The following is a 25897-nucleotide window of genomic DNA, read 5'->3' as shown; positions in this document are numbered from 1 at the left end:
TGATTATCAAAAACAAAAAAGAGATTGTTAGTGTTGATGAGTGGTACTTACAAACATCATAGGTCTTCCCAATGTGCTTTCGTCTGTTAGTAGTGGGAAGGCGGCGGGAATGGCAGACAGTTGGCAGAGGAAAAAGGGTGCAGAGTTAGCAAAACAAATGAAACACAAAACAGACACAATTAATAACAAAAGGGTGCATAAACGTCAGAGAGGGGCGAAGGGAAAGAGAAAGAGAGGGAGGGGGGGGGTCACAAAAGATGATCACGATATGATCATAGTAAAATCTCTGTTATCTTTACAATTTCTGTCGAGTGTTCTCTCTTTGAAAAAAATTGTCTCGATCAAATAGAACCACGGACAGGAAAAACTGGAACACACACACACACACACACACACAAAACGTTTTATACAGATCCAAGAAACTGGTTATATTGACAGAGTAATTAATCACTGAGATCTTGATAAATTAATCAATGATGCGATACTCAGTTGGATACAGAAATAGAATCAGTGACTGGGAGCATGGTATGTATGAAAAGAGAGAAAAATGCCACAAATACTGATTATACATGTACACACAATATGATCATAGTAAAATCTCTGTTATCTTTACAATTTCTGTCGAGTGTTCTCTCTTTGAAAAAAATCGTCTCGATCAAATAGAACCACGGACAGGAAAAACTGGAACACACACACACACACACACACAAAACGTTTTATACAGATCCAAGAAACTGGTTATATTGACAGAGTAATTAATCACTGAGATCTTGATAAATTAATCAATGATGCGATACTCAGTTGGATACAGAAATAGAATCAGTGACTGGGAGCATGGTATGTATGAAAAGAGAGAAAAATGCCACAAATACTGATTATACATGTACACACACAAAAAAAAAGGAAGTCAATTTCATCAGACTGGAAATTGAATAGGGAAGGGAGGGTAAGAGAGAGAGAGAGAGAGAAAGAAAGAGAGACAGAGTGACAGAGAGAGAGAGTGATAACATATCACTCCCTGCCTGTATCACGCATGAAGATCACACAAAAGAATATATTCTGCATCAAGGTCAAAACGAACACCAAGTGTACTACCCTAGGGATCGATAACTGTCATAATGATGCTGCCCCTCTTTGGCAAAAGGACATAAGTGCCAATCATGTCATTCTTTGCACACAATCACCCTGCATCTTTCATTTCCCACAACTTTGGTGCAGTGTTACGACATTTTGCCAGGCTATTTCTCTCATTTACGGTGGGTGCTTGCACTCAAAGCTTTGCAGCTACTGAGGGCATGCAAGGTCGAGTCTAAAAATGTTCATTTTGATAATTCGATTCTTACTTCCTTTTGCCATAAAAGGGGAGGAGAGACACAAGCATTGAATTGGTACAACTGCCTGAATGCACGATGCATGCATTGCGAAATGAAGTGGTCACCGTGTTCTACGGCACCGGATTGAATACACACCGATTACTAAACATAGCAAATAAAGCGCCGAAAAGATACAATGGGACCACAAACATTCAAACCACAATGTTGATGCTAAAAATAGAAAGCATGCAACACAAATGTGAAAAAAATAAGAAAACAAAAATCTGCACAATACTAAATGGATCTCTCTTTTCTCATTCGAGGTCAAACTGAACAATAGAGTTTCTTAATGAGTTTCCATCGGGAACACTTGATATTTGCCAATCCACTCAGCAATGAATTATGCCGCATAACCCACGCAAATTTAAAAGGATTAATTTGATGATTATGTACATTGTGAGGGACAAGCGAGGAGAGAAGGGAACAGAAAGACATACAGACACACACACTCACACACAAACAAGGATGCATTAATATTCAAAAAAGGGGAAAAAATGGTTGCTCTGCATTCCAAGTCTAATATTTACCTTCCATCTGTATCCCAGTTGTGGAGAAAATAGTGGATATGAGCAGGATATGATGAGTTAGGATTATCAATGGATCAAAATGAAGTGTGAGAAAGGTGAAAATTACGATGAAATGGATCATGGATGGATGATTCTTTTTTTTCTTTTTTGCATGTGGACAGCCGCTGCAGAATAAAAGATTATTCTCACATGCTCCAGTTAGTCAATGTACATGTAAATTGTGAAATTCATCTATGCATGACTGCTCCTTAAACTTTGCTTTTATCCAACTCCTGATTGTAAAAATCCACCTCCCCCCCCCCCCCCCCCACTTGTCCCCACCTTTACTGTGTTTGGGAAGTTTTGAGCAGTCTGCGTGAAACAGGTACTGCATTATCCTGCAAGAGTGTCAGTAGTAGTCATATAGCACCTTGTAAATGGAGTCAAGCTTTTTTCGGTACACATCTCCTTTAGTGTTGTCTGTTTCATAATCTATTCCTGCGTTTTGCATTTCACGTCACTTTTTACAGATGTACTACTGTATAATTTGCTAGTATGTGTTCCAACATTGCTACTGTTTAGAGATAGATAACCTCATTTGAATACAGGTGACCACCATTTAATGTCACAGGATGGCACTAAAAATGGATCCAAAAACTGAATGGATTATAGGTAGATAAAATGCATACTTAAAACCAGAAGAATTTACCGCTGTTTACACTCTCCTCTGCCATAACTGAATGTGAGATGGACATAATATGTCACCTGACTGCCCCGAGTAAAGAAAACAATGAACTACGAATTAATCTTTACATAATTTAAACTTAATACTAATGCATGATGAAGATTAGTTTTCTGAGCGTTTTGACGGGTTATAGAGCAATGGTATGCTGTTAGCTTCCAACTTAGAACAGTATGGATTGATGACTCTGATGGAATGTGGATGAGACTAAGTTACATTTGAAGCTGACTTGTGTCTATGATGGAACATTACTCGCATGTGTTTAATGCAACTTTACTGAAATTCACACGGTTTTCTTTCTTATGTATAGTAAACTTACCATGACGAGGTATTTCCCGTCTCTCTACCCAGTCCAAATTGTAAGTCCCTCTCTGGGCCTGGCCACTGGCATACTGTCCATCGGTTTGAGGTGCAACCCTACTGACTGGCATTGTCTGATAGCTTGTGGCATTGTTATTGCGGTTCCCCGCAGTGGTGTTCTGAGAAAACCCTTGGAAAGACCTGTCAGATGGCTTCGTGGAACCAAGGTACGCCGTAGGTGTCTGCGACCGGTAGCCACCCTGGTAGCGGCCGTGACCTGCGTCGGATGGGTGCGGGGCGGAAGAAAAGCTGTGCGGTGTCATGCTTCGCCCAGACGTGGTGGCCCCTATCTGTGACTGCGCCCAGTCTCGGTGCACTGGCGTGGCCGCAGATGATTTTTGGAACTGTGAATGTCCCTGCGGTACAGTCTGTGATGTACTTGTGTTCACAGCAGGCGCAATTCTCTGGTGCACAGGTTGGCTTGTGGTAACTCGACCATTGTACGCACTGTAACTTTGTGGTGCACCTCCTGGCACACTAATGTTCACTTGTGACACCGCTCCCTGTCGCACCGTCTGACCAGAGGCAATCGTGCTTCGGTGGGGTGTCGGTGAGGATGGTACACTGCGGTACTGCTGAGGCTGATACGCACTCCTGCTGGTATCAACCTCGGTAGTACCACGACTTGCTTGGCTATGCCCCTGGCTGTGCTTGGGGTGCTTCTCTGCATCCTTGTCAGACTGGAGGTCAGCCACTCGCTGCTTCAGGAGCTCCAGCTCCTGTAGAGATTCATCATCCCGTCCACCCAAGTCCGCTTTGCCCTCTCTCAATGTCCTGACAAGTTAACCACGAAATAGAATACAGTTTACAATGTATTTTGAAAATTACATCAGAATCGACAATGTTTGCAACTATCAACAGGTGTTCTTTTGATCTTTGTCCGACACACTTACAATTTAGTAGCTCTTTACCCTTTGCAAAAATCATGAATTTACTGAACTAAATGGAAAAGGTCTTTACTGACATCTGACTAGTGACCAAAGGTTGAATTGCACAGATATGTATATACTAAAAGATATACTTGGGACATACAGTGTACATGGAAAAACAATTTTTCATGTTCATGATTTTGAGAATCAAAATATTGAAAATTCTACACAAATACAAGAAATTACATACTTACTGAAATATATTGCTTAAATGCAGCATCCCTAATCACATACAATAATGCAAATGCGTACACTATCCACATTCTGCATACTGGTATTTAAATGCTTGAGGCCCTGTCGACACCTGTCAAGCTGTTGAAGAGCAAAAGACAATGGCGAATGGTATCGAACTGAGAAAAGGGCGTCTGTCACCTTGTGGGATCCTGGCTGGGCGGTGGTGGAGCCCTAATCTTGGAGACTGTTGGTTCCTGGGCACGCCTCTCCATGGTCAGCCTACGATGGAGGGTACGTGACTTGAGAACCGTGGTGTTGTACTTTGTCTGCAGAAAGAGCCTCGTCTGATCCTTGAGGCCTTCTAACCGAAGAGCAATCTTCAGAGTCGCTGGAAGGAGAGGGGGAGGAGGTTGAGGTAGAGAATCGCAAGACAGGAAAGCCATAAGCAATGGTAATACCATAACACTGCTGATCTGTGAGGGCAAATACTCAAGGCACAACACAACACACAGGGTTTACTATAGCAACAAAAGAAAAGTAGACATTATACATTTTGAAAAACAATTACCATACTCTCACTCATTCAAATTATAAAAAAAAAATGTGCATGGATAATAACATGACATGGTTCTTAGCTCAGCTTGGCCGGTTAAATATGATTTGGTACTAAATGTTCTGCATTCATTTGTTTTCCATGCAAGAGCAATCAGCAGAATTTCCATTGAAGTTAGTGAGAAACTAACAGACCATGGTGAACAAATATCTTGAATGTATCAAATAGTGTGACATAGTATTTTGGAACACATAAGTGACAAAAGAGTATCCACAACTCTGGATTGGTGACCTATGACAAAGTATGATAAGAACAAGTTCTCACAGACATACAGTAACCTTTCATTCTCATATCTGCCTTACACAAAATTATATCTTTGCAATGCTGATATACAACAATTCAAGACTTATCAGTATGACCTAGGTATATATATGCAACATGCAATAAATGTGTGATATTGCAAAAGTTTTGTTTTTGTTTTTGTTTTTGTTTTTTTTTGGGGGGGGGGATTATGTAACCTTCATTTCTTTGTCAAAGTACACAGTGAGAACACAATTCTACACCGATCATTAACTGACACATTAAAGTACCAAAGAAGTAAGATGCTGATGTGTTAAAGGAAACACTTACATGCAGCAGCAGTGCAGAGTGACAGAGCCATGGCTAGATCCTGTTCCTCCTCTGCTTTGAGAGAAGTTAGTAACTGCTCATCTACACCCTTGACCATCTCAATCACCACAGCCTCCGATGTTTGGGTAGATGTTCTTGGTACACGGGACCCACTGGTTGGTTGTGAGTGGGCGTCTGCCAGTGAAGTTTTGGCCGTTGGCATGTGATGACTGGGTGCAGCCGTTTGGTGGACATGACCATGGGAAGGATAGGCAGAGGAACTACTGAAGGAGGTAGCGCTGCTAGTTGATGGGGCAACAGAGGACGGGGTGTGGTCAGATAGGGGTGCATCCAGAGAGTAGACGCTCCCCGAGGATGCGCTGGAGCGGTCTCGACTCCTGTAGCCCGAATCTCTACTGCCGATGGAGTCAATGTCCAAGCCGTGCGTGACGGCAATCTCTTGGGTCTGTCGTATGGTGATGCCATCATGGTGCAATACCGCAGAAGGCTTGCCCTCATTGGGGTGCTGCCTGTGGAGCTGTGGGACACCTGTGGGCTGCTGCATGGCTGGAGAGGTGTACCCGGTGTGTATCCCAACAGTGCTACTGTCCCTTGGTCTGCCACCATCCGCTGTACCAAAGTTTTGCTTGCTGCTTGCGATGAAGTGGTTGACCTGTTTCTTACCCGGAAGCGTGAGGAAGCCATTCTGGATGTTGTATTTGGCCCTGGACTGCTTCTCATCCACCTTCCTATCAGCCACGGACGAGGACCTGACCAGCGGTATGTGATTTTGCTGAGGCTGCTGCTTTTCGGCCGCCGAGGATTCTTGGTTGCGAATGGCCGCAGCCAGAATCCCCCCCGGAGCGATTTGCTTGTCTGACTGCAAGGAGTTGGACCTCTTCATCGAAGGAGACATCTGGATTGGGTCTGAATTCAAGTGCTTCCTCCCTTGCAGCATATCATGGCTTCCCATTTGATGCTGCAAATCGGGCACGCTGGAAAACCTGGGACCTTGATCATTGGTAAAACTGCTGTTGAGGGAGTTAAGTCCACAGCCTGTATAGGAAGCATCCTTCAAGTCTGGCACACTGCTGTGAGAATCTTGGTGCCTGGTTAGGGGCTTCATAGTGAGCGAATTAGTTCTCTGCACAAAGGTATCCCCATTGATGGGTCCCCTGACACTACCACTCCAAGAGCCTTGTCTGACAATCGATGCTTTTGAAATTGGTTGGGCAGTGGATTCTCTTTCAGAGGACTTGGGGAGAGGGTTGCTGCGATTCTCTCGCACATTAAACTCCAGTAATGGCTTGATGTCCAATTGCTTTGTCCTCACATTGTCTGGATTATTTTCGATTTCCGTGGAGAAGTTACCCCACGGCTCAAAAGTGAGACTTGGTTGCCCAGGATCGGAGGGGTGAACATCACATCCTGTCACCACACCAGTCTTGGCATTGTACACTGCGCCCTCCTCAGCAACAATATTTCTGGAGTTCAGCACAGTTGATGATTGTGCCGAGGATGGCCGTTTGACAGCCTGAGGTGACATGGAAACTTTAGGGCTGCGATCTGCGGTTGGGTTTCTGGAGGAGGAGGGTCTCCCGGAAGGAAGAGGGGCTGTCAGACCTCTGGACTCCTGCAACCTGTCATTGCTAATCCCAGAGGAGACCCTGTGGCCTTGGCCGACAATGTGGTCGGATCGACCCAGTGAAGTTGTATACCGTCCCGACTCCAGCTTCTCGTCTGCATCATGCCCATCGAGAGCAAACTGAGAGATGGAAAAATTGCCAGGTTTGGTTTTACCCATGGGGACATAGGCCAGGGCATCTTGTCCAATTTCCACCACCGAGTTTGGGATCCAGCTCGCCCGACTGGCGCTGGCCACTGCCCCATCCTCGTCGATCTGCCAGTCCTGATTGAGTTTTGCAGAGTCTTCCCTAGGACCTCCCTTCGATGGCTTCCCGGGCTCGGACGTGGCCTGAAACTCCGGCACTCCCCCTACAGCCCTGTAGACCAGAGTATTCTGGGAGTCACCAGAACTGACACTCTGACCACTCGCATTGCTGCTGGTGCTGTTTCCATGGTGATGGTTGATAGTGCATGGCTCATCAGGATTTATCAGGGTGTCTACTTTGGTGGACAGGCATTCCTGAGGTTTCTTTAATACTCTGCCGGGCACTTCTGAAAACACAAATAATAGTATTTCATATTACTGATAATTATCACACATTCATGCAACTTTCCCTTCTCATTCAAAGGAAAGAAAATATCACAGAAATTTCCTGCTGGAGCATTATCTAACCTTTAAGACAAATTGACAACTTCGTTCAAAATAGAATACTATATACATGATGCTCACAACTGACTTACAGCTGAGATATTATATCAATATACCACTTGGAAGCATGCATTCTTTTATCCAAATCTATTCAATTCCAATTGAATTAATTCTTAAATGGACTGAAGTGACAAAGCTTAAGATGTCATAAATGTAAATCAGTCAATGTCATGACCTTTAATGATGCAGGCATCACAGAATGTTAAAAAGTGACAACTCCAAAGAAAAAAGAAATAAATGATAAAGATGTCACAAGCAAATTAGGCCCATATTTTTCAAAGAGATGACACATTAATTTATCTCTCGAACAGGAAGTCTCATCACAAACCATTTTCCTTGTCCTCCTTGTCGTAGCCCTTGAGCATCGTGACGCGCTTCGGAGCTGTGGCATTGGACACCTTCTTGCCGTCCGGGTAGGAGTAGAGCAGAAGGAGGGGCTGGAAGTGCCCCCGTCTACACCTGTCCACCACGTCAGACCAGTTGGGGCCAACCTTGTTTGTTATCAGAACATGAGGATGACTGTCTGGTGAAACCCACCACATTAACAGCTCATTCTTTGCCTACACTCTGATGCTGATTTAAATTCTTACAACCAAAAATCTTGTTACTCTCCCAAAACCAATTGGTTTGTGCAACCCACAAAAAATCCTGTATCTTCATCATCATCTTGTAATTTTTTTCATAAGTTGGTAAATATGAAGAGAGGTTTGAAAATATAAAAAACCATCAAAGCTGGTCAAATTATACTAACTGCTCAATGTTTTGGATTTGGTGATCATGCAGTAGAAATTCTTGAGAAAGAAGTTTTATCCAATCTTTGGAAAAAAGAAAATCACAATTTCCTTTTCATCTTTGGCAAGTAGATTTTATGGAAACAGTGATATATTTTTGGCTCTAACATTTCCATTCATAAGAGATACCTTGAAAGCGAACAGGTGGAAGAATGCTTGAAATACAATTTCTGTTTGATTGGCCCTTTTAACAGCAAAAAACCATGATAACCTAAGTGAATATGTAAAGTCAGGACTTCTTAAAGTAGATCTTGAAAAATAAACTTTGGACATTAACTCTCTAAATATTTTGTGCATACAATGCTCACTCTCAAAGTGAAATTATAGAACAGACAATGATTTGTGTTTCATTCCGTCCACAAAATCTAAATTCCTACACATTATAGTAACTGTACCTGCTTGACGACTGCATCGTCAAAGTAGACCCAGTAACGAAGGCTGGTGTTGTAGAAGAAAGTGGTGTAGTGTCGGCCATAGTACGTCACAATGCCAACAAGGAAGAGGCTGTTGGCTTTGGCTCTGTCATCGACAGCATCGTCAAAAAGCTGAAAAAGAAGCAGACACTCAGAATTAAGCACATGAAGTGAAACATTTTCTCAGCAGCATTTAAAAAAGAGAGAGAGAGAAATACCTACATGGCTGACAAAACCAACTAGGAAGAAAGCCAGCATTGAAAATCTCCTTGTCCTGTTACGAGAACTCTTACACTTGGTAGGACCTTCTGGAAAATACAATTCAAAAGTTGGCAGAAAGTATATAAGTCACAGGGCACCCCTTCTATCTAATCGATCAACAGACAGGCGGAAGCTCAATTAGTTAGGGCGCCGCTCTTGGAAATGAAATTTCAATTTGCATGATCACACTGATTCTTGCCAAGATGAGGGGTGACGTCATTTTTGACACAAGCTAAAAAAACATTCGTCACATCATGGGAAATAGTAGATGTTGTTTCACAACCATTGCTGCCCCTCGCACACACAGCACACCCTAACTTACCTCCCGAAGGAGAATGGTTGTGCCCAGGTTGCATATGACATCAGAGATGTGTTCCACATCAGGCTTGTCTGAGTCCCAAATCAGGCCAATGCTCACTGGCAAAGGGTGAAAAAAAAAGAAAAGAAAGAGATTCATATGAATCAAGAAAATCTGTGTTGATGTAACGTCTGGTGTGTAGATGTGTGTGTGTGTGTGTGTGTGTGTGTGTGTGTGTGTACTCAGAAATAATATGTGCATGAAACACTCTAAATGCTCTTCAGGTGTGTCCCAGTTCTATGTAAGACAACTTGTGGTAGTAATCACTGGCCCAGTAACATGAATCTAGTCACAATAAACTCTGACTATTGTCAAGCTTTGCCACATGTGATTGCAGTATTTCTTCTTTTTTTTTCCACATCTCCAAATTTGGTTACGTGTGATACGACAAAAGTCTGGATCCAACAAGGAAGCTTGCAATATTGTGCTGGAAGACTATTCGGACATGGCAAAATTTACCATCTAAAATAATATTGCATCTATCATTTAAAACAAAACTGAAAAATATTTCTTCACAAGCTCAATAAAAAAAAAGACTATTCATCCATGGTATGACATGAATACATACAGTGATATCAGGTGATTAATATTCAATACATGAAAAATCAACATGACCTGGGGGCATTTCATGAAGCATTTTGTCAAACATTTTTTCTAACAAACTGTTATAAGCTACTGAAATCCTTGGATCTGGCTTGCTGAGAGCAAACAAGTCCCACAAATTTGTCAGACATAACGCTTCATGAAATGCCCTCCAGAGGGCACTTCAGAAAAAGCATTATCACGATGAATCCACTGGGAATTGATCGATTGGCTTTAACTGCATTCACAACTTGAGACAGCAATGTGAATGCAGTGAAAATATAGGCTAATCTACATCTGATTGTCAAATATATCTGCAACAGAAAATCTAATCAACTCTTCAGTTTATGACCTATTTGATAGCACAGGGACCTTTGTACTCCATATACAAAGTATGACTCTATTCAATAAAACTATAATCTATCTGGAAGAGCAATATCAGATATCATGTAATGCCACTGATTACATTCCACCGATTACATTCAGGCCTGGGCTCTCTGAATACAGTTTGTCTCACAGCACCCATGCATTTCAGTACCAGTTGGTGCAGTCAACAACATGATGGTATATTGGCACACTTCCAGCGAAACATCTCTTCACTTACAAACATCGGGACAGTTCATGAGTATTCTCCTGATCTTGATCTGGCGGCCACAAGAGCTCTGTCAACAGAAGCAAAGGAATGGTGATGCATTTTTTTTTTTTCAATGAGCTGCATTATATGAAGCACATTGCAACTTTCAAAACAATGATTCATGGTCATAAAAAAAAATGTAATATTCAAACAAGATTTTGACATCACCTGAAGAATTCAAGCAGTACAAAATGGGAAGAAACTACCAACATCTCACTATCTTGACACCATACTAGTAGGCAAGTGAGCTACATGTAAAATTTATGATCAATAACTTAGTTGTCTCCTCTCTATGAATTATTGTGACTTGTATATTATTGCAGTCATTGAGTATTATCATTGAGTATTATCGTAATGATTGATATTCTATAAATTCCTTTGTGGAGATATTCATAATGAACTCCCTTGTGGAGACATTCATTATGAGCTCCCTTGTGGAGACATCCATTATGAGCTCCCAATATATTATATAAAATAGTAAATAATAATGTTTGAATTATCTAAAATTTATTGTGGCCTGATTTCATTGTAAGTACTATGTGGCACAAATTATTTTTAACAGGGTTTTTCTTTTCTTTTCCTAACACAACAACAACATAAAGGGGAGGATGGACCACTGTGATACCCTCACTCACACAGACAAACTAACAATGCTCACTACCCTATCTATTTCAGTTATATTCATTTCATTTTCAGACAGAAACAGCAGACATTTTACAATGTACATTAAAAACACGTGATGACAGGAAAGAACATAAAATTGACTGCTGCCTGGGGATTAGAGTAAATAGAGTATATCTTAGAAATCTAATGAACGAACAGCTTTACGCAAAGAGCTACAAAGATTTCATTGAAATGCGACAGACTGACACATCATATACTCACGGGACAATCTCTGAGGTCTCCAATGGCGCCAGCCTTGCGCAGGAGATCCCCAAAGTGGTCTGTGTTCGGCCAGCGCCTGCTGTCTCGCATGCTGTGAGCCTCCGCACTGTTACAAGGGGACAATCACATCAACAAAAGAATCTCATATAAATTCTGCATTGTTGTCCCTTTAAGAACCTCTTTCACATTGTTAGAAAATCTACATATTCATAGTGATTACATTGTTATTAATGTAAAATAGTGCTAAGTTATAATTTGGCTAATAACAGGTCAACTGATATTCCATTTTGTAAAAATATGTGAAATTAATCAAACTGCACGACAATAAGATCATTTTTTTTTTCTTCTCGATGTATTACTATAAAACAAGAGCATAGAAGTTCAATATGCATTTTTTTTTTTTTTTATGAACATGATAATCGAATTTAGTGCAGCTAAGGATATGTGTGTTAAATTTGTGGTTGAACATTGAAAGATATCATATGCGCATCTACAGGATTAATTGAATTATTCCCACCATTTACTATTTTGCAGGATAAAGCTTTAATGACATCAAAGAAAAGGAAAAAGAAGGAAAATAACAAGGAGAAAATGAAACTGAGGAAATAACTGGCACCATAACAGGAGAGTTCAAGTAACATGCCAACATCAGATGCCATGTATGGACCTGAAATGAGCACAGTCAGGTACACATTATGTCTCAAATAAATGGCTAGCAACATTTAAGCAATGCAGCTGGTTTTAACATACATTCATGTGTATTTGATACTATCAATCAGGTTCATGATCATTTTTAAAGGGGATGGCTAGTAACTGATCAGTGGGAATCAGTGGGAATGCTGGGGGATGATTGTTCCAATCCTTGTGGGATTCATTTGAGAGTACATTATAATCTATTGTTGTGTGAAAATTATTTGCTTCAGAATGGTCTCATATTCAAGTAATGTGCAGTTTAATTTTTCCAGATTAGCATGCCTGTACAGTGACGGGGAACCTGGAAATATTAAACTGCACATTACTTGAATATAAGACCATTCTGAAGCAAATAATTTTCACTCAACAATAGATGTATAATGTACTCTTAAATGAATCCCACAAGGATTGGAACAATCATCCCCCAGCATTCCAACTGATTCCCACTGATCAGTTACTAGCCATCCCCTTTAAGATATATATACACAGTGGTGTATATTGCATGTGACATTAGAAAGTATCTATCGAAGGACAAACAAACAAGCAACACATCTCAGAGAATAATTTTCCGTTCATCTTTACAGCTGGCTGTGTACAAAAAACAGCTCAATGCACATCACTGACTGTGATGCCAGCAGACAGCACATGAAATCCAATCAATCACTCCATTCCGAAATTTGCGTGGCGCCAATTCCACAAACATGCCTGTGGCGCATAAACGATCGGATGGGGAGAACCAATATCAGAATCACTTCAGGCAGCTCAGGTTTATGAGAGAAGGTTTGTGAATCACTCCCAATTTCTTTAACAGTATTTCAGGTTTTCTTCTCCCTCCTTTTTTTTTTATCTTTGTCTCGGAAAAATCTAATGAAAAAAAAAAAAATACATATATTAATATAACCATGGTTCACAGACTTCCAAAAGTACAAAATGACAGACTGGAAGCTACTGCCCGTGAACCAATGATGAAATATTTAGCTATCATTTTTTTTCTCTATTTTTGAAATCATATGTTCTATAGTCTTTCCTTTTCTTCAGCTAGTAGGGACATATACACTATCCTATGTGCTTCACTTAGTTTTGTTAAAGGGATCGTATAGTTTTGGTTGAGACCTAATTTCAGGTTTCTAACATTTTTTGGTGAGATAATGAGAAACCTTTTATGAAATATAAAAGAGCATGTAATTCCATGAGGAATTCAAAGTTTATTTGATGAAAATTGGTTTTGAAATGGCTGAGATATCCAAAACAGAGCGATTCTACAAAGTGTGGGATCCATACATAATTACTATCGCTTTGTTTTACTTTGCTTTTGGATGTTTCAGTCGTTCCAAACCCGATTTTCATCAAATAAACTTTTAATTCCTCTTAAAATGGTAAGCTCTGTACTTTTTCATAAGTGTGTTTTTGGTATCTCGGAAAAAGGTAAAAGTCCAATTCTCATCTCCACCAATACTGTACCATCCCTTTAATCACAAAAAAAAATCACAAAATCACAACAACAAAAATTACAAAAGTCATCCTACACACTATAAGCACTTATTGGACAGGATACTCTAAAAGCAAATGAAAATCCAATCTACATTCTACCATGTACGCTCATCATCCATTTTTCCCATTCTGTGCGCTTGGACAGTTCATTTCTCTGTTGGCTCTCCTCCATGCTATCCTCTCCATTGGGTCAATATGGGAAATATTAGATGCTCTTCTGTCTTTCTTTGATTTGCAGTTTTCTCTGCATGTATCCCTGAATATGATACATATTTTCATTTATACAAGATATAAATACACATAGACAATATCTCTTCTAGCCCAAACTGTCTAAAAAGAAAAAAAGATTAGGATATACATGTACATGTACAAATTTTGTACTTACCACAGGGCCGCACTGGAGACATAGTGGACCATTTGGGTGAAGGGGAAGGGCTCAGAAGTGGCTCCACATCGACACACATTCTGTATATATAGGGGGGGGGAAGGAATCAATAAACAAGTGAGAAGACGGAGCTGCCAGTAGACAGAGATTGGTCAGGTTGGTTTCAGACATTGAACCAAATTGTAGGTCAGTACATGGAATTTTCACATGTAATCTTGTGTGCTTTGTCGATGGAGGAATTTATCCCCAAACATTCCGCCTACCTTCATTTTGCTAGCATAATGAAAGAGCACTTGCCTTCCCATTGCATCCTTCAGAAGGCAGAGGGAACAATATTACCCCTAAAACATGTCAATAACAGGTCAAGTTTATACTGCTTAATGAAAGAAAAAAAATTTTAAATTATTTGTATTTCTTTCAGTTTATGTCAGTCCACTGGTGTAATATTACAAATTGTTGCACCCACCTTATCCAGTATTATAAAATGGGTTCAAGAATGTAGCCAATTGGAAGCGCTGAAATGAGTCACGTGTGCGTGCATGATTTCTTACCACTGCAGGGCGCCGTGCAAAAAAGCGTAAAGTCACTGACGTCACAATGTTTATACTAGCAGTGCACACTCAATCAGTTGTTACAAGTGCGTCGCGCGTTTCTATACGCACTGTCAATCCTGTTAACAACTTCTAGTTCGGGCTGCCAGCCGGCCTTTCTTGTACATAACATGTGGCGTACGTATACGCTTATACGTACGGTACTTATATGTGCGGGATTTCCGAGTGCGACGTGCGTAAATGTTTGGGACGAACATCTTCGGACATCTTGACTTTTGAGCGAGTGCTACATGTAGCTGACTGGTATTGACCCGCAAAGGTACATGAAAAATGCTGTTAGTTTTCGACCCATTTTATAAATCAAATAATACACAGGTTTGAGTTCGTGACATTAGTGGAGATGCAGCTCACTCTCGGGTATTTACAATGTAGTGCAACATGCACTCGGCTTCGCCTCGTGCATGTTTCACAATTGTAAATACCCTCGAGTGCGCTACATCTCCACTAACGCACTCTCACCTGTGTATTATTTGTATAATAAAGATACCTGAATTTAGCCAAAACTGTGAAAATGTGATTTTTTTTTTTTTTTTTAAATGCTTCCTGGATACTCCTAGAATGACATCATTGGCACAAACCTTGCCTTTCACACACTGATGCACTTTATGGAACATTTGTTCATTCTCTTCATTGCCTTTTTTCCAATCCACTTGTACAGAGGTAAAATCAATGGTGTCAGAATGGCAGTTTTGACCACACGTGGTTATACTTCAGGGTGAAAGCACTCTGCATGGTCATTAATTTCAACCTCAAGCATTATATATTTTAGACGATTGACAAAGAAAGGGGGCTTGTCGGTGTGAGACGTACGTGTTCGATGAGCGTCATGGCAAACTTGCGGTGAGGGATGCAGTGTTTGGCATCACACAGGTCCTCCTTGATGTTGTGGGCCAAGTGAAAGTGGATTCTCACAAGGATGTTTTCCTGCATGGAGAAGGGGTGGGATACTTAGTAATACAGAAAAATCAAGAGAGAATGATACAGCAAGTGGATATAATATGATGAAATTGGGTTCCTTGAATGTCCCATCACATCGAATCTAAGGTACACTTTGTGCAAGTCTTTCTCAGACCCCTTTGAAATTGATGTGTGTGTGCGTGTGCGTGTGCGTGCGCGTGCGCGTGCGTGTGCGCGTGTGTGTGTGCGTGCGCGTGCGTGTGTGCGTGTGCGTGTGCGTGTGCGTGTGCGTGTGTGTGTGCATGTGTCTTGATACTCTAACCAATAGACATTTGTCAATTCTGGGGGGCATTTCATGAAGCATTTTGTCCGACAACTTGTCGGACAAAATTTGCTTTCAGCCAATCAGAAGAAAGGATTTCAGTAGCTTTTAACAATTTGTCAGACGAAATATCTGACAAATTGCTTCATGAAATGCCCCCCAGTTGTAGGCATTGTCTTGTACACATGACAATTATTACTTTCTTTATTTTCATTTCCTGTTTAAACATCACAACTTGAAAGGAAAATCTCCAAGATAGCACCACTTTAAAAAGCAATATGTGTGCATGTAGCATGACACTCTGGAACAAGACTGAATACATTATCACCTACTTCAGGTACTCTCAACTTCCTCACCACAAAGTTGAATACCCTTTTTGATGAAAAATTCTACTTGTCAAACATGAATTCAACACCTTGTCATTCAATTCTCCTCAATTGCTGAACTACTGAGCATACAGCAGGATTCTTCATCTAAAAAAAAAGGTCATATTGAATATCTGTCATCCAATGAGAATTGGAGAATCTTTCAAAATTATATGGGTCAAATATCAGCCGTCCTTCTGATACTAGTCTCATCTCTCTACACCTTTTTGGCACTCACAAAGAGCAATCACACAACACTCTGCCTACTGTTACTGCCTCCTGGCACTCACAAAGCACTCTGCCGCATCGTCCATAAGTCCCAGCTGGAAGCGGTCCTGGTCCTGGAAGGCGGAGGCGAGGGCCTTGCGGAGGGCATCTGGAGGCAGGACCATCTCCTCGCTGTGCTGCAGCTTGTTGAAGAGGGCCTTTGAGTAAACAGGGCAAGATTTAGAATACATTACATTCAGGGAACATTTCACTGATGATATTTAATATCACAGATATGATGAGTCACTTTTTGCAGGGTATCAAAGGGTGACTCACACAGAAACTACACTCCTTCCCCAATTTAATACTGGCCTATAATTGAATTTGAATTATGTATATCAAACAAGCAATGGTAAAGTGTCCATGTAAATTGGGAAGAAAAATATGACAAAATCTAATAATACATAAAACACACAACACTGATACATATGATTATTAATGTGCATTGTTTGCATCAGATCACTGTAGAGTTGCCATAACCTAGCAATGGTTTTGACTTTTACAGAAGAGAGATGTAGATATCTTTATTCAAATATCAACCAGAGACACGATAGGTCTATCATATGATCATTTTCATAGAAGTAGGTGCAAACCAACAGGAGAGTGGCGTGTCAATGACGTCACTGCCTATTTAAACATACTTTAAATGTGTGCTTGGTTGTTACGGTCATCACTAATGAATGAAACGAGGTCAAACTTTGGAAATTCCACAACTTTCTCACTTCCTGTAAAACTTTAATGAAATGTCTACTGCTGTTTGTTTGATTTTACTGTATTCATTATGGCAAATCTGAACAGTGGTATGGCTTTTTGCTGTACACATACCATGTCAAAGATAACATAGGAAAATTTAATGCAGGCTTTCTCTTATTACTGGTTCAGAAATGGATAAAAGTATTGTGTACGTGTAGGGGAATTCGACAAGAACCATTCTGACACCAGCAGTGCCTTCTAACAAAACCATCACAGAAATATTAGTTTTGATTTTTGCCTATTTCTATAGTAGATGATCGTTTAAATTTTACATACACTTGTACTGATATGATGAACCAGATGCTATCAGCCAACCATGACATACAAATTTAAAATAGTAAGCAAATAATCAACGTTGGTGAAGGTGATGGGACAAACTATCACTTCCGAGGCGATCTGGATGTGGCTATCTTTCCGAAGCGCAGCTGAGGAAAGATAGCGTACACATTCAGATCGCCAAGGAAGTGATAGTTTGTCTCACTGCCTGAAACTAAAAGTTGATTATTTGCTTTATATTCCACATCTAGAGTCCTAGAAATTCCCATTTTATTCCACATCTGAAACCGTTTTAGCTGTCTTTAGGTATCCTTAGGGCTTAGGCTACATGTGCGTGTAGATGACAAAACAATGAATTTGCTGCGCGCACCGCGCGGCACCAAAGTGAAAGTGCGTTGCACTGTGTACTATCAAGTGACCTAGGTCACATGATAGTCCACAGTGCAACGCACGTTTATTTCACGCGTACTCATCTTGCGTTAGGACTGTGTGGACTGTGTGGAGATCAGCGAAACAAAAGGGACTATCAACATAGAGTGTAACAAACTTTTCTTCTCAGGTGATGTGATGGGCAAAACTACGCTTCATCACGTGATCAGCTCTGGACCAATCCTATTGCAACATTCTTAGTATGTGGAATATAATTTTGAATATCATTCATAAACCATACTTCTTTCACATACTGTACCCTACTCCCTTCACAGTTCAATGTACAGTATACAGCACATTGTACATGTACATGTATAATTAAAAGTAATCAATAGCATTCTAAAACATTGCTTCAAGTGGATCTGCCTAAAGTTGCCTGACCTACACATACAAACAGTACCAATAACTATATGTACACTGTATGCCAGGCATGAAGAAGTGCAAATGCAAAGAAGTAGTTTAGTAGAAATACAGTGTACCTGTACTTAGCATTTGAACTAATCACATATGAATTTCAAAACATAAGTACAGCTGTAACTCAGGTTTTTTGCATCACATCACATGTACAGCATAGCCACAGTCATATCACATACAAGTTACATGTACATTAGTTTGTATACATGTAGCATCCCTGAACTTTGAATCCTATGGATGTTTGCAATTTCCTTTGTTTACAACAGAAGACTCAACCTGCAAATATGGGGAAACCCCCAATGTTGCTAAACCTCGCAAACAAACAAACGAAAGGTGATAGTGATGTTGTACCTTTAGGGCACAGAATATGCACGCTTTGCCCATGCACGCATGGCCGGTCATCTCACGAAAGCTCCTACGGAACACATCTAAATGCCACAGAACCTGCAACGGAGATAAAGAAATTATGATGATTGTTGAACAGAGATTTCATCACCAGGGAACATGCTTTTCATATAATTGAAGCAATCTCTCTTGAAACTCCCCCATTGTTAAAGGTAGACTGTGGGGAGTAATATTGGCCTGTAATAGTCATCAATCACCAATGCTTCATATCATAACATTAAGGAAAATGTGTACATCACAGGCATTGCTTTCCAGAAGCATGTATTTCTTGGAATTTACTTCTGCACTACTTCATTGTCATCCTGTCCACTCATACAGCCATACAGTGTACATTAGCAGTAAACCTACAATGTAGCAAAAATTGCGGGTTTTCAGGCAGTAGCTTGTCCATGCTATGAGAGTACGTACACTGTGCATATTATGCCCACAAAGACATCTACTTGTTAAACACATGTACAACTGTACATGTACACTGTTGTTTGCATGCTTAAATACAGTGTAATAGTACAGGTGATAGATAATACATAAAATGATTAGAAAGTCATCCTGTACTGTACATTACACTGTGTGGATATGCCATTTATATTTGGAAAATTTGGACTTGGAGGACGATTTCTGGAGTGGTTGAATACATGTTCCACAACCACTGTGACAAAATGAGAATTACAATTTGTACAATTGTAAGTACTGTAATGGTGGACATTTTTGTGCATTCTGCTTAACATGAAACTAGCACAAAATTAAAAGTGTGTGAATATTTGTGCTTGTAATATGTAACAATATTTGATCTATTTAACTGATTACTATTCAATTCTACTTATTTGATTCCGCAGAATTTGTAAGTACACACATGATTGTAATTCATTTCACCTGACCGAGTGTGAAAACTACTCATGTGAAAATTTCCACTTTTACAGTATCATCCCCTTTCAGAAAACAAATAGACAAACAAAACAAAACAAAACATGTGATTTCAAACCTCAAAGGTGATACACAGTGCATTTGTAGTACGGGAGGAAATATTTTCACAAGTTGTTTATTTCCTGAATATCAGAAGACTACCAAAATATGCACGCAGGCAGTTTTCCTCTCCATGATAACTGACAAATTCCCTAGAGGTGATGAATCAATGCAAACCAGGCCAAATGACAAAGCCAACAAATTTAAAGCTTTTAGCTAATTCAGTTCTGATCAATTTAAACCCAAATTAGACGGTGTGCTCACTGATACTACACAATGTATTCAAAAAGATAATTTAGCTGACAAGACAAACTGAATGTCACTATCAACAGAAGAGCTTAATCTACAATAAAAAAACAAAAACTCCTACAGTGTACACGTATTGTACATTACATGTATGTACTTCATCTAGACTGATATTTTATACCTTTGACGGACATGTGGAAAGTCCTTGGAGAGTGGAAATATGCAATAATTACAGTACATTGTAACATGATACATTTGGTATCATGATAATGACCACAAACCACACTGTACACAAAGTACAATCTGTACAAGTACTGTTCCATACATGTGTACATACAAGTGTACATCACATATCACTGACAAAGACACATTTGTTTCATATTTGTTCACATGTGTCCAATTGCAGTGTTCTCAAATATACAAGTTGTATGTTTATGAGCATCCTCATTACCAGTACTAATCTCAACTACTGTACTATGCCATACAAACCATGATTTGAAATACAATCCCCATAAACCCCATTTCCTTGATTAAACTCTGAGGCTCAAATCCCTTGGCTGTGATCAATCGTATTATCATCTTAACGACTCGGAGGCAATTAGACTACGACAATCAGCAAAAGGCTGCTGGCGGGGACTTATAACGTCTCCGCAAAGAAGGCTCAAATTTCTGGGATTTGCGAGCAATCACGTTGAGTGATGCACTCTTTGTGAATGAGCCCGCATTCACATCCATTGGCTGCCAGATTTGCCAAATAACATACTACACGAATGGTGATTATTTAATTGGTCACAAGCAAAAATTATAGCAATATTCAAGAAATGAATACTTCTGTGGTGCAATACTCAGTGAAGGAATTCTATTGCCAACTACCATAGGCACTGGCTAATGCTCAAATTCATTACAAACATTAGAGTTTCATCATGACTTTTAATGAAATGCGTACATGACTTTTTACTGCCACAGCCAAGTTCTGCCGTTATTAAAGTAAAGATTATATTACGTGGAAACTGCAGGATGGACAAAGAGTGTGGATCAAATTCACTTGTTATACAGTATCAAAGTAGCATTTAGAATGTCAACAAATTTCTCTGCGCTTCCTTACTTTTGTTTTCATACTGTAGAAAGCATTGAGTCTAGAGTGATCAACAGTCATTTTCAATTCAATTTTTTTTTCTATTACATTGTAAAGTACATGTACATGTATCTCCAGTGACCACTAATAAAAGAGTGTTTTCTGATCCCCAGCTGCAGCTGGAATTACCACAGTAAAAACCAAATATCATACTCAAATCTGATCACCATTGCAATGACATGATATTCCGGTAATGGCACTTGCTGAAGTATTGTTGCTAGATAAAGGTCTGAATAAGATTTGCTAGATAAAGGCTGAATCTACAGGTTGGTTGTTATGCATGAGCTCATACAATTTTGTAGATATATGATAAGATCAAACTCATGCATGCAGCAATAATTCAGCATATTTTCATTGCCAAAAGTTAATTAGCATTTCCCAAATAATCTTCCCTTTTTTTATTTCAGTAGTGCACATTGTCTGCATATGAAATTCACTTGTACATGTAGCTCAACTCTCTAAAAGCTGTGCAAATGCCATTAGATATCCATTTCTTGAAAAACAAACAAAACACTTTATAATAAATGATTATCTGTTTGTTTCTGTAGTCATAGGTACTCCATTCTCGGAACGATGAATTCTCACACATATTTTACCAAAATTTTTACAAGCCATAAATGGCAAATTTTGTTTAATATTGGCAAATGCATACAACGTATTTTACATAGACACTCTCTTCTCTTTTTCTGAGTGTATCCATCACAATAACTGAAGTCCATACCTGTACAGCACTGTTCAGAAAACAGTTGTTGTCCCCAGGGGCATTCAGCAGTCCCTTAGAAAAGATAACCGATGTCGTATTCCTGGGCGTGAACATGTTCCTGACCTGGCCCGGTCTCTTGCGACTAAAATCCTTCAACCACGAGGGCATAGACATGATTGCCGGACTGACTCAGGTGTTCGCTGATAACACTGGCAATACGGTCAGAAGTCAACGCTGGACTGCAGCTTTGATGCAGTACAAGAATGATGGCTTCGTGCAAAGAGTTACTATTGATACTGGACGAACTCTTCAGCTTTTCAGCTAATGGGAGCTACCACGTCCAAACAGTTCGTTCTTCGTGTTGGCACGTGAAGAAAGTCATGTTTTCACTTGCTGAGGTTCGTTCATGAAATTGGGAGCACGAGTGTTAACAAAATCCATAAATCAACTTCAAAAAGTGGTGCGCCTTCTTTCCTTCAGTCTCATTAGCAAGGACTAGACTACACTTGTAAATGTGGACCACTGTGTAGTAGTTTCAGATTTCTAAAGGTGTTCCTTTCATGGGAAAAAAAAACAACACAATATTGGGTTCGCGTTCTCTATCTCTTCCACAGCTGTATGCTCAGATATTGCTTTAAAACAGTATTGCCGTTCTGTTTTTCTCTCTGTCAAACAAAGTGCAGCTCAATGATTGTTTCTTCAGAATGCGCACCTCTTATCCTTAGCCGCTTCTTTTCAGCTCACACTGATTCTCTACAAAAATAGCTTGTTTGGGGGGAGGGGGGGATGGTAAGCCAACAATTACTGGTGCATTCATAGTAAGAGTGTAAGCCGATTTTAAGCTGATGGCTTTACTGTTTGTTATTTTTTGGCTTCGACCTTAATCTTGCTTTCCTTTTTCTGTGTATTTGCAATCACATCAATGAGATGGAAAAAAAAAATCAAAAAAATATGCTCTGTACGAGTGTTGGCACTCCAGTTGAAAAGCCTCTATTTCTCTCCAACTAGAATCAATCCATTCACACTATCTAAACCACAAAGTTTGTGATTGCCTTACAATGAAATTCACCCCTTTTCGGATGCTGCATTGTGATTTGCTTTGGCATACTTTCATCAAATAACAAACAGGCAATGCAATGCAATGCAATATAATGCAATGAAAAGACTAAAAATCAAAATAAAGTTCCCTGTGTGAAAACTATTCCGGTATCATGATTGTCCCATTACACCCTTGCACGCCTACGGCTTATTTTGGCGACCGACGGCCGGGAAAGTTTCCCACCGGTCAAAAGAGGAGCGTCCTTGCGACTAACACAGCCAACAAAAGACACTTTGTCCCATTACTATGACTGTGCGACTTGATGGTGTGGGTGAGACCAGCACTAATGTCCACTCCATGTTCTCTTCTCACTTCAAACTCTTCGAATCCTCACACGGCAAAAATATATGAGCGCTGCCCCCGTCTGCCTATTTCCTCTCGGCGAGCAACGTTACAAAATTCTGTGACGATACAGGAATCCTCTCGTCGGTGTCAGCGGCAACGTTGCCACGGTAACCATTTGGAGCCAGAGAAGTCTCGGGAAGACTGGACCTCATTACCGAAGCGCAGGTGGTGCCACGGCAGCCGTCCTCACGCTGACTGCAGGCTTGGAAATTGGTTCACCTTCTCTCAGAAATAGCCAAGTTGAGCACCTGCAGAAACGAAAAACGAAAATGAGATAATGAGCTCAGAGACAAGAATTACTGCCCTGTTTAGATTCTATTGCAGTACTTCTGCCTTTGGAATCTTGCCTAGCTCTAAATGATTTGTTGTAGTATAATTCAATGGAATGTGAGTGAGAGAGAGAGGAAGAGAGAGAGGAAGTAAGAGCACAGAATGCTTAAAAGACATTAGCTGTCAGTACAAGTAATGTACTGCAATTAATATATTCCTCTGATATACATACACTGCATACACAGCTAGGCAATTGCATAATTTTATTTTCTTGCTGTTTTGCCTTTTGTTACAGTTCAGATCACAACAGCCTATAAGAGGAGAGAGAGTAAGAGAGGGGGGAGATAGTATAAAGCATACATTTGTACATGTCATCAACTACATGTATGAGTACAATGTTATCACGCTTATTAACTTATACATTTTTATAGATTATAAACATCATGCTTTTGCCAATATGTTTGTGTAACAAGTGCAATGTGAATTCCATACTGAAAGAGAGCTTCAACACACAGGAGGAACATTTACAATGTGCAAATACAGTTAAACAGTACATGATAATAATAATAATAATAATAGTCAGTTCTTAGAAACGCATAATACCATAAGATAGTCTCTATGCGTGTACAAAATAATGAAACAAAATCTATCACATATTTCTCTATTCAAACATGTAATCAACAATTGTCAAAAAGGTGAGTTTTTAACACAGATTTGAATTTATCAAAATCTGTAATGCATCTAACACTGAGAGGGAGATTATTCCATAATGAGGGTGCCATTTTTCCAAAAGACCTATCACCATATGTCTTAGATTTGACACTTATTTCAGAGAGGAGATTTTTTGATTTTGAGCGCAGATTACGACCAGGATGATATGGCTTGATGAGTTCACTGAGATATGCAGGGGCATTTCCATGAAAACATTTGAATACAAGGGTCAAAATCTTAAACCTGATGCGAGCTCTTATGGGCAACCAATGAAGACTACGAAGAATGGGAGTTATATGATCAAATTTCCTTTTGCGTGTCACAAGCCTTGCGGCTGAATTTTGTATCCGTTAGAGTCCTTTCAGGTGAGAGTCTGGAACTCCAATGAGCAAACCATTATTATTATCCAAATGACTAAAAATAAACGCATGAACCAGTTTTTCTGTAGTTGCTTTATTGAGAACGTGTCTCAATTTTCCAATCCTGTGTAGACCTATGGCTGCAGATTTGCATATGTTATTGATGTGAGTTTTCATACTAAGATCATCTTGGATAATGACACCAAGGTCACGTGCCTTAGAAATTGGCAGCACAGGAGTTTCGCAAACATTAACGGACAAAGTTGTTGAGGACTTGTTACAAGATCTTACATGCACAACTTCAGTTTTCTCAAGATTCAATTTCAAACCATTTTGCAAAGACCAATCTTGAATTTTACCTAAGCATGATTCAATCTGACCAACTGCTACATTCGAATTAGTGCTTTTTGGCAATGAAAGATAAGTCTGAGTATCATCAGCATATGTAATTTTACTTATGCCACACTTGTCAATTACATCCTCTAAGGGAGCTGTGTACATTATGAAACACAGTGGTCCTAAGACAGAACCCCGAGGAACCCCGTGTTTGAGAACATAAGGGGCAGATGCAGTACCATTGATTGAGACACTCTGCGTTCGGTTGCTAAAATAAGACTGAAACCAATCAAATGCAGTACCAACAATTCCATAAGTCAATGACAGACGGCGGAGCATGATGTTATGGTCAATAGTGTCAAATGCAGACGAGTAGTCTAGCATCACCAACAGTGTCTCCTGGCCCCTGTCTGCTGCAAGAAGTAGGTCATTAAAAACACGTATCATACAGTTGTAGCTGTCTCAACACTGTGATTTCTCCTGTATGCTGATTGTGCTCTTCCATACATTTCATTTGATTCCAGGTATGCATGTATCTGATTGGCACATGCTCGCTCTACCAACTTTGCAACAAATTTAAGCTTTGCTATTGGTCTGTAATTTCCCAATACTTCTGAATCATAATCTGTTTGAACTATGGATAGCAACAAAGGAGATAATATCTTTAAAGGTCCTGGTTATGGATGTTGCATGATTTGTCCCACATGCACACACTGCACAATCTTGAACAAACATGCTGCTTAAAAAAAATGAGAAGTCCCATACACAAATGCCAGCATCTCAATGCAATAGCAAAGGTGTACAATTGTAAGTGTACATCTGTAGAAAAGTTGTCATCCCACTGAAAAACCTTCTACAAATCAACACAATCACCTAAGTCACAAGTACCGGTACTGATGTAGCATTTGACAAGTTCTCTA

The 25897-nt window shown here is 39.9% G+C and overlaps 1 protein-coding gene across 1 annotated transcript; it reads right to left on the bottom strand.

Moving 5' to 3' along the window:
* Nucleotides 1-2725: 2725 nt before the first annotated feature.
* LOC139720696 (uncharacterized) lies at nucleotides 2726-18803 on the bottom strand. Its single transcript, XM_071632050.1, has 12 exons — nucleotides 18760-18803; nucleotides 16560-16694; nucleotides 15496-15609; nucleotides 14075-14154; nucleotides 11506-11611; nucleotides 10591-10648; nucleotides 9369-9463; nucleotides 8768-8917; nucleotides 7910-8072; nucleotides 5268-7424; nucleotides 4283-4472; nucleotides 2726-3755 (listed from the first exon to the last, which is right to left on the bottom strand). Exons 1-12 carry the CDS (start codon nucleotides 18790-18792, stop codon nucleotides 2870-2872), a joined length of 4167 nt encoding a protein of 1388 aa, XP_071488151.1. The 5' UTR covers nucleotides 18793-18803; the 3' UTR covers nucleotides 2726-2869.
* Nucleotides 18804-25897: the final 7094 nt, after the last annotated feature.

This window comes from Diadema antillarum, unplaced genomic scaffold (assembly GCF_040938485.1).
Source record: "Diadema antillarum isolate AM-2024a unplaced genomic scaffold, OU_Dant_1.0 scf00000132, whole genome shotgun sequence".
NCBI classification, from domain to species: domain Eukaryota; kingdom Metazoa; phylum Echinodermata; class Echinoidea; order Diadematoida; family Diadematidae; genus Diadema; species Diadema antillarum.
Note: the sequence above shows the minus strand (reverse complement) of the source record. Positions and strands in the feature narration are given on the sequence as shown.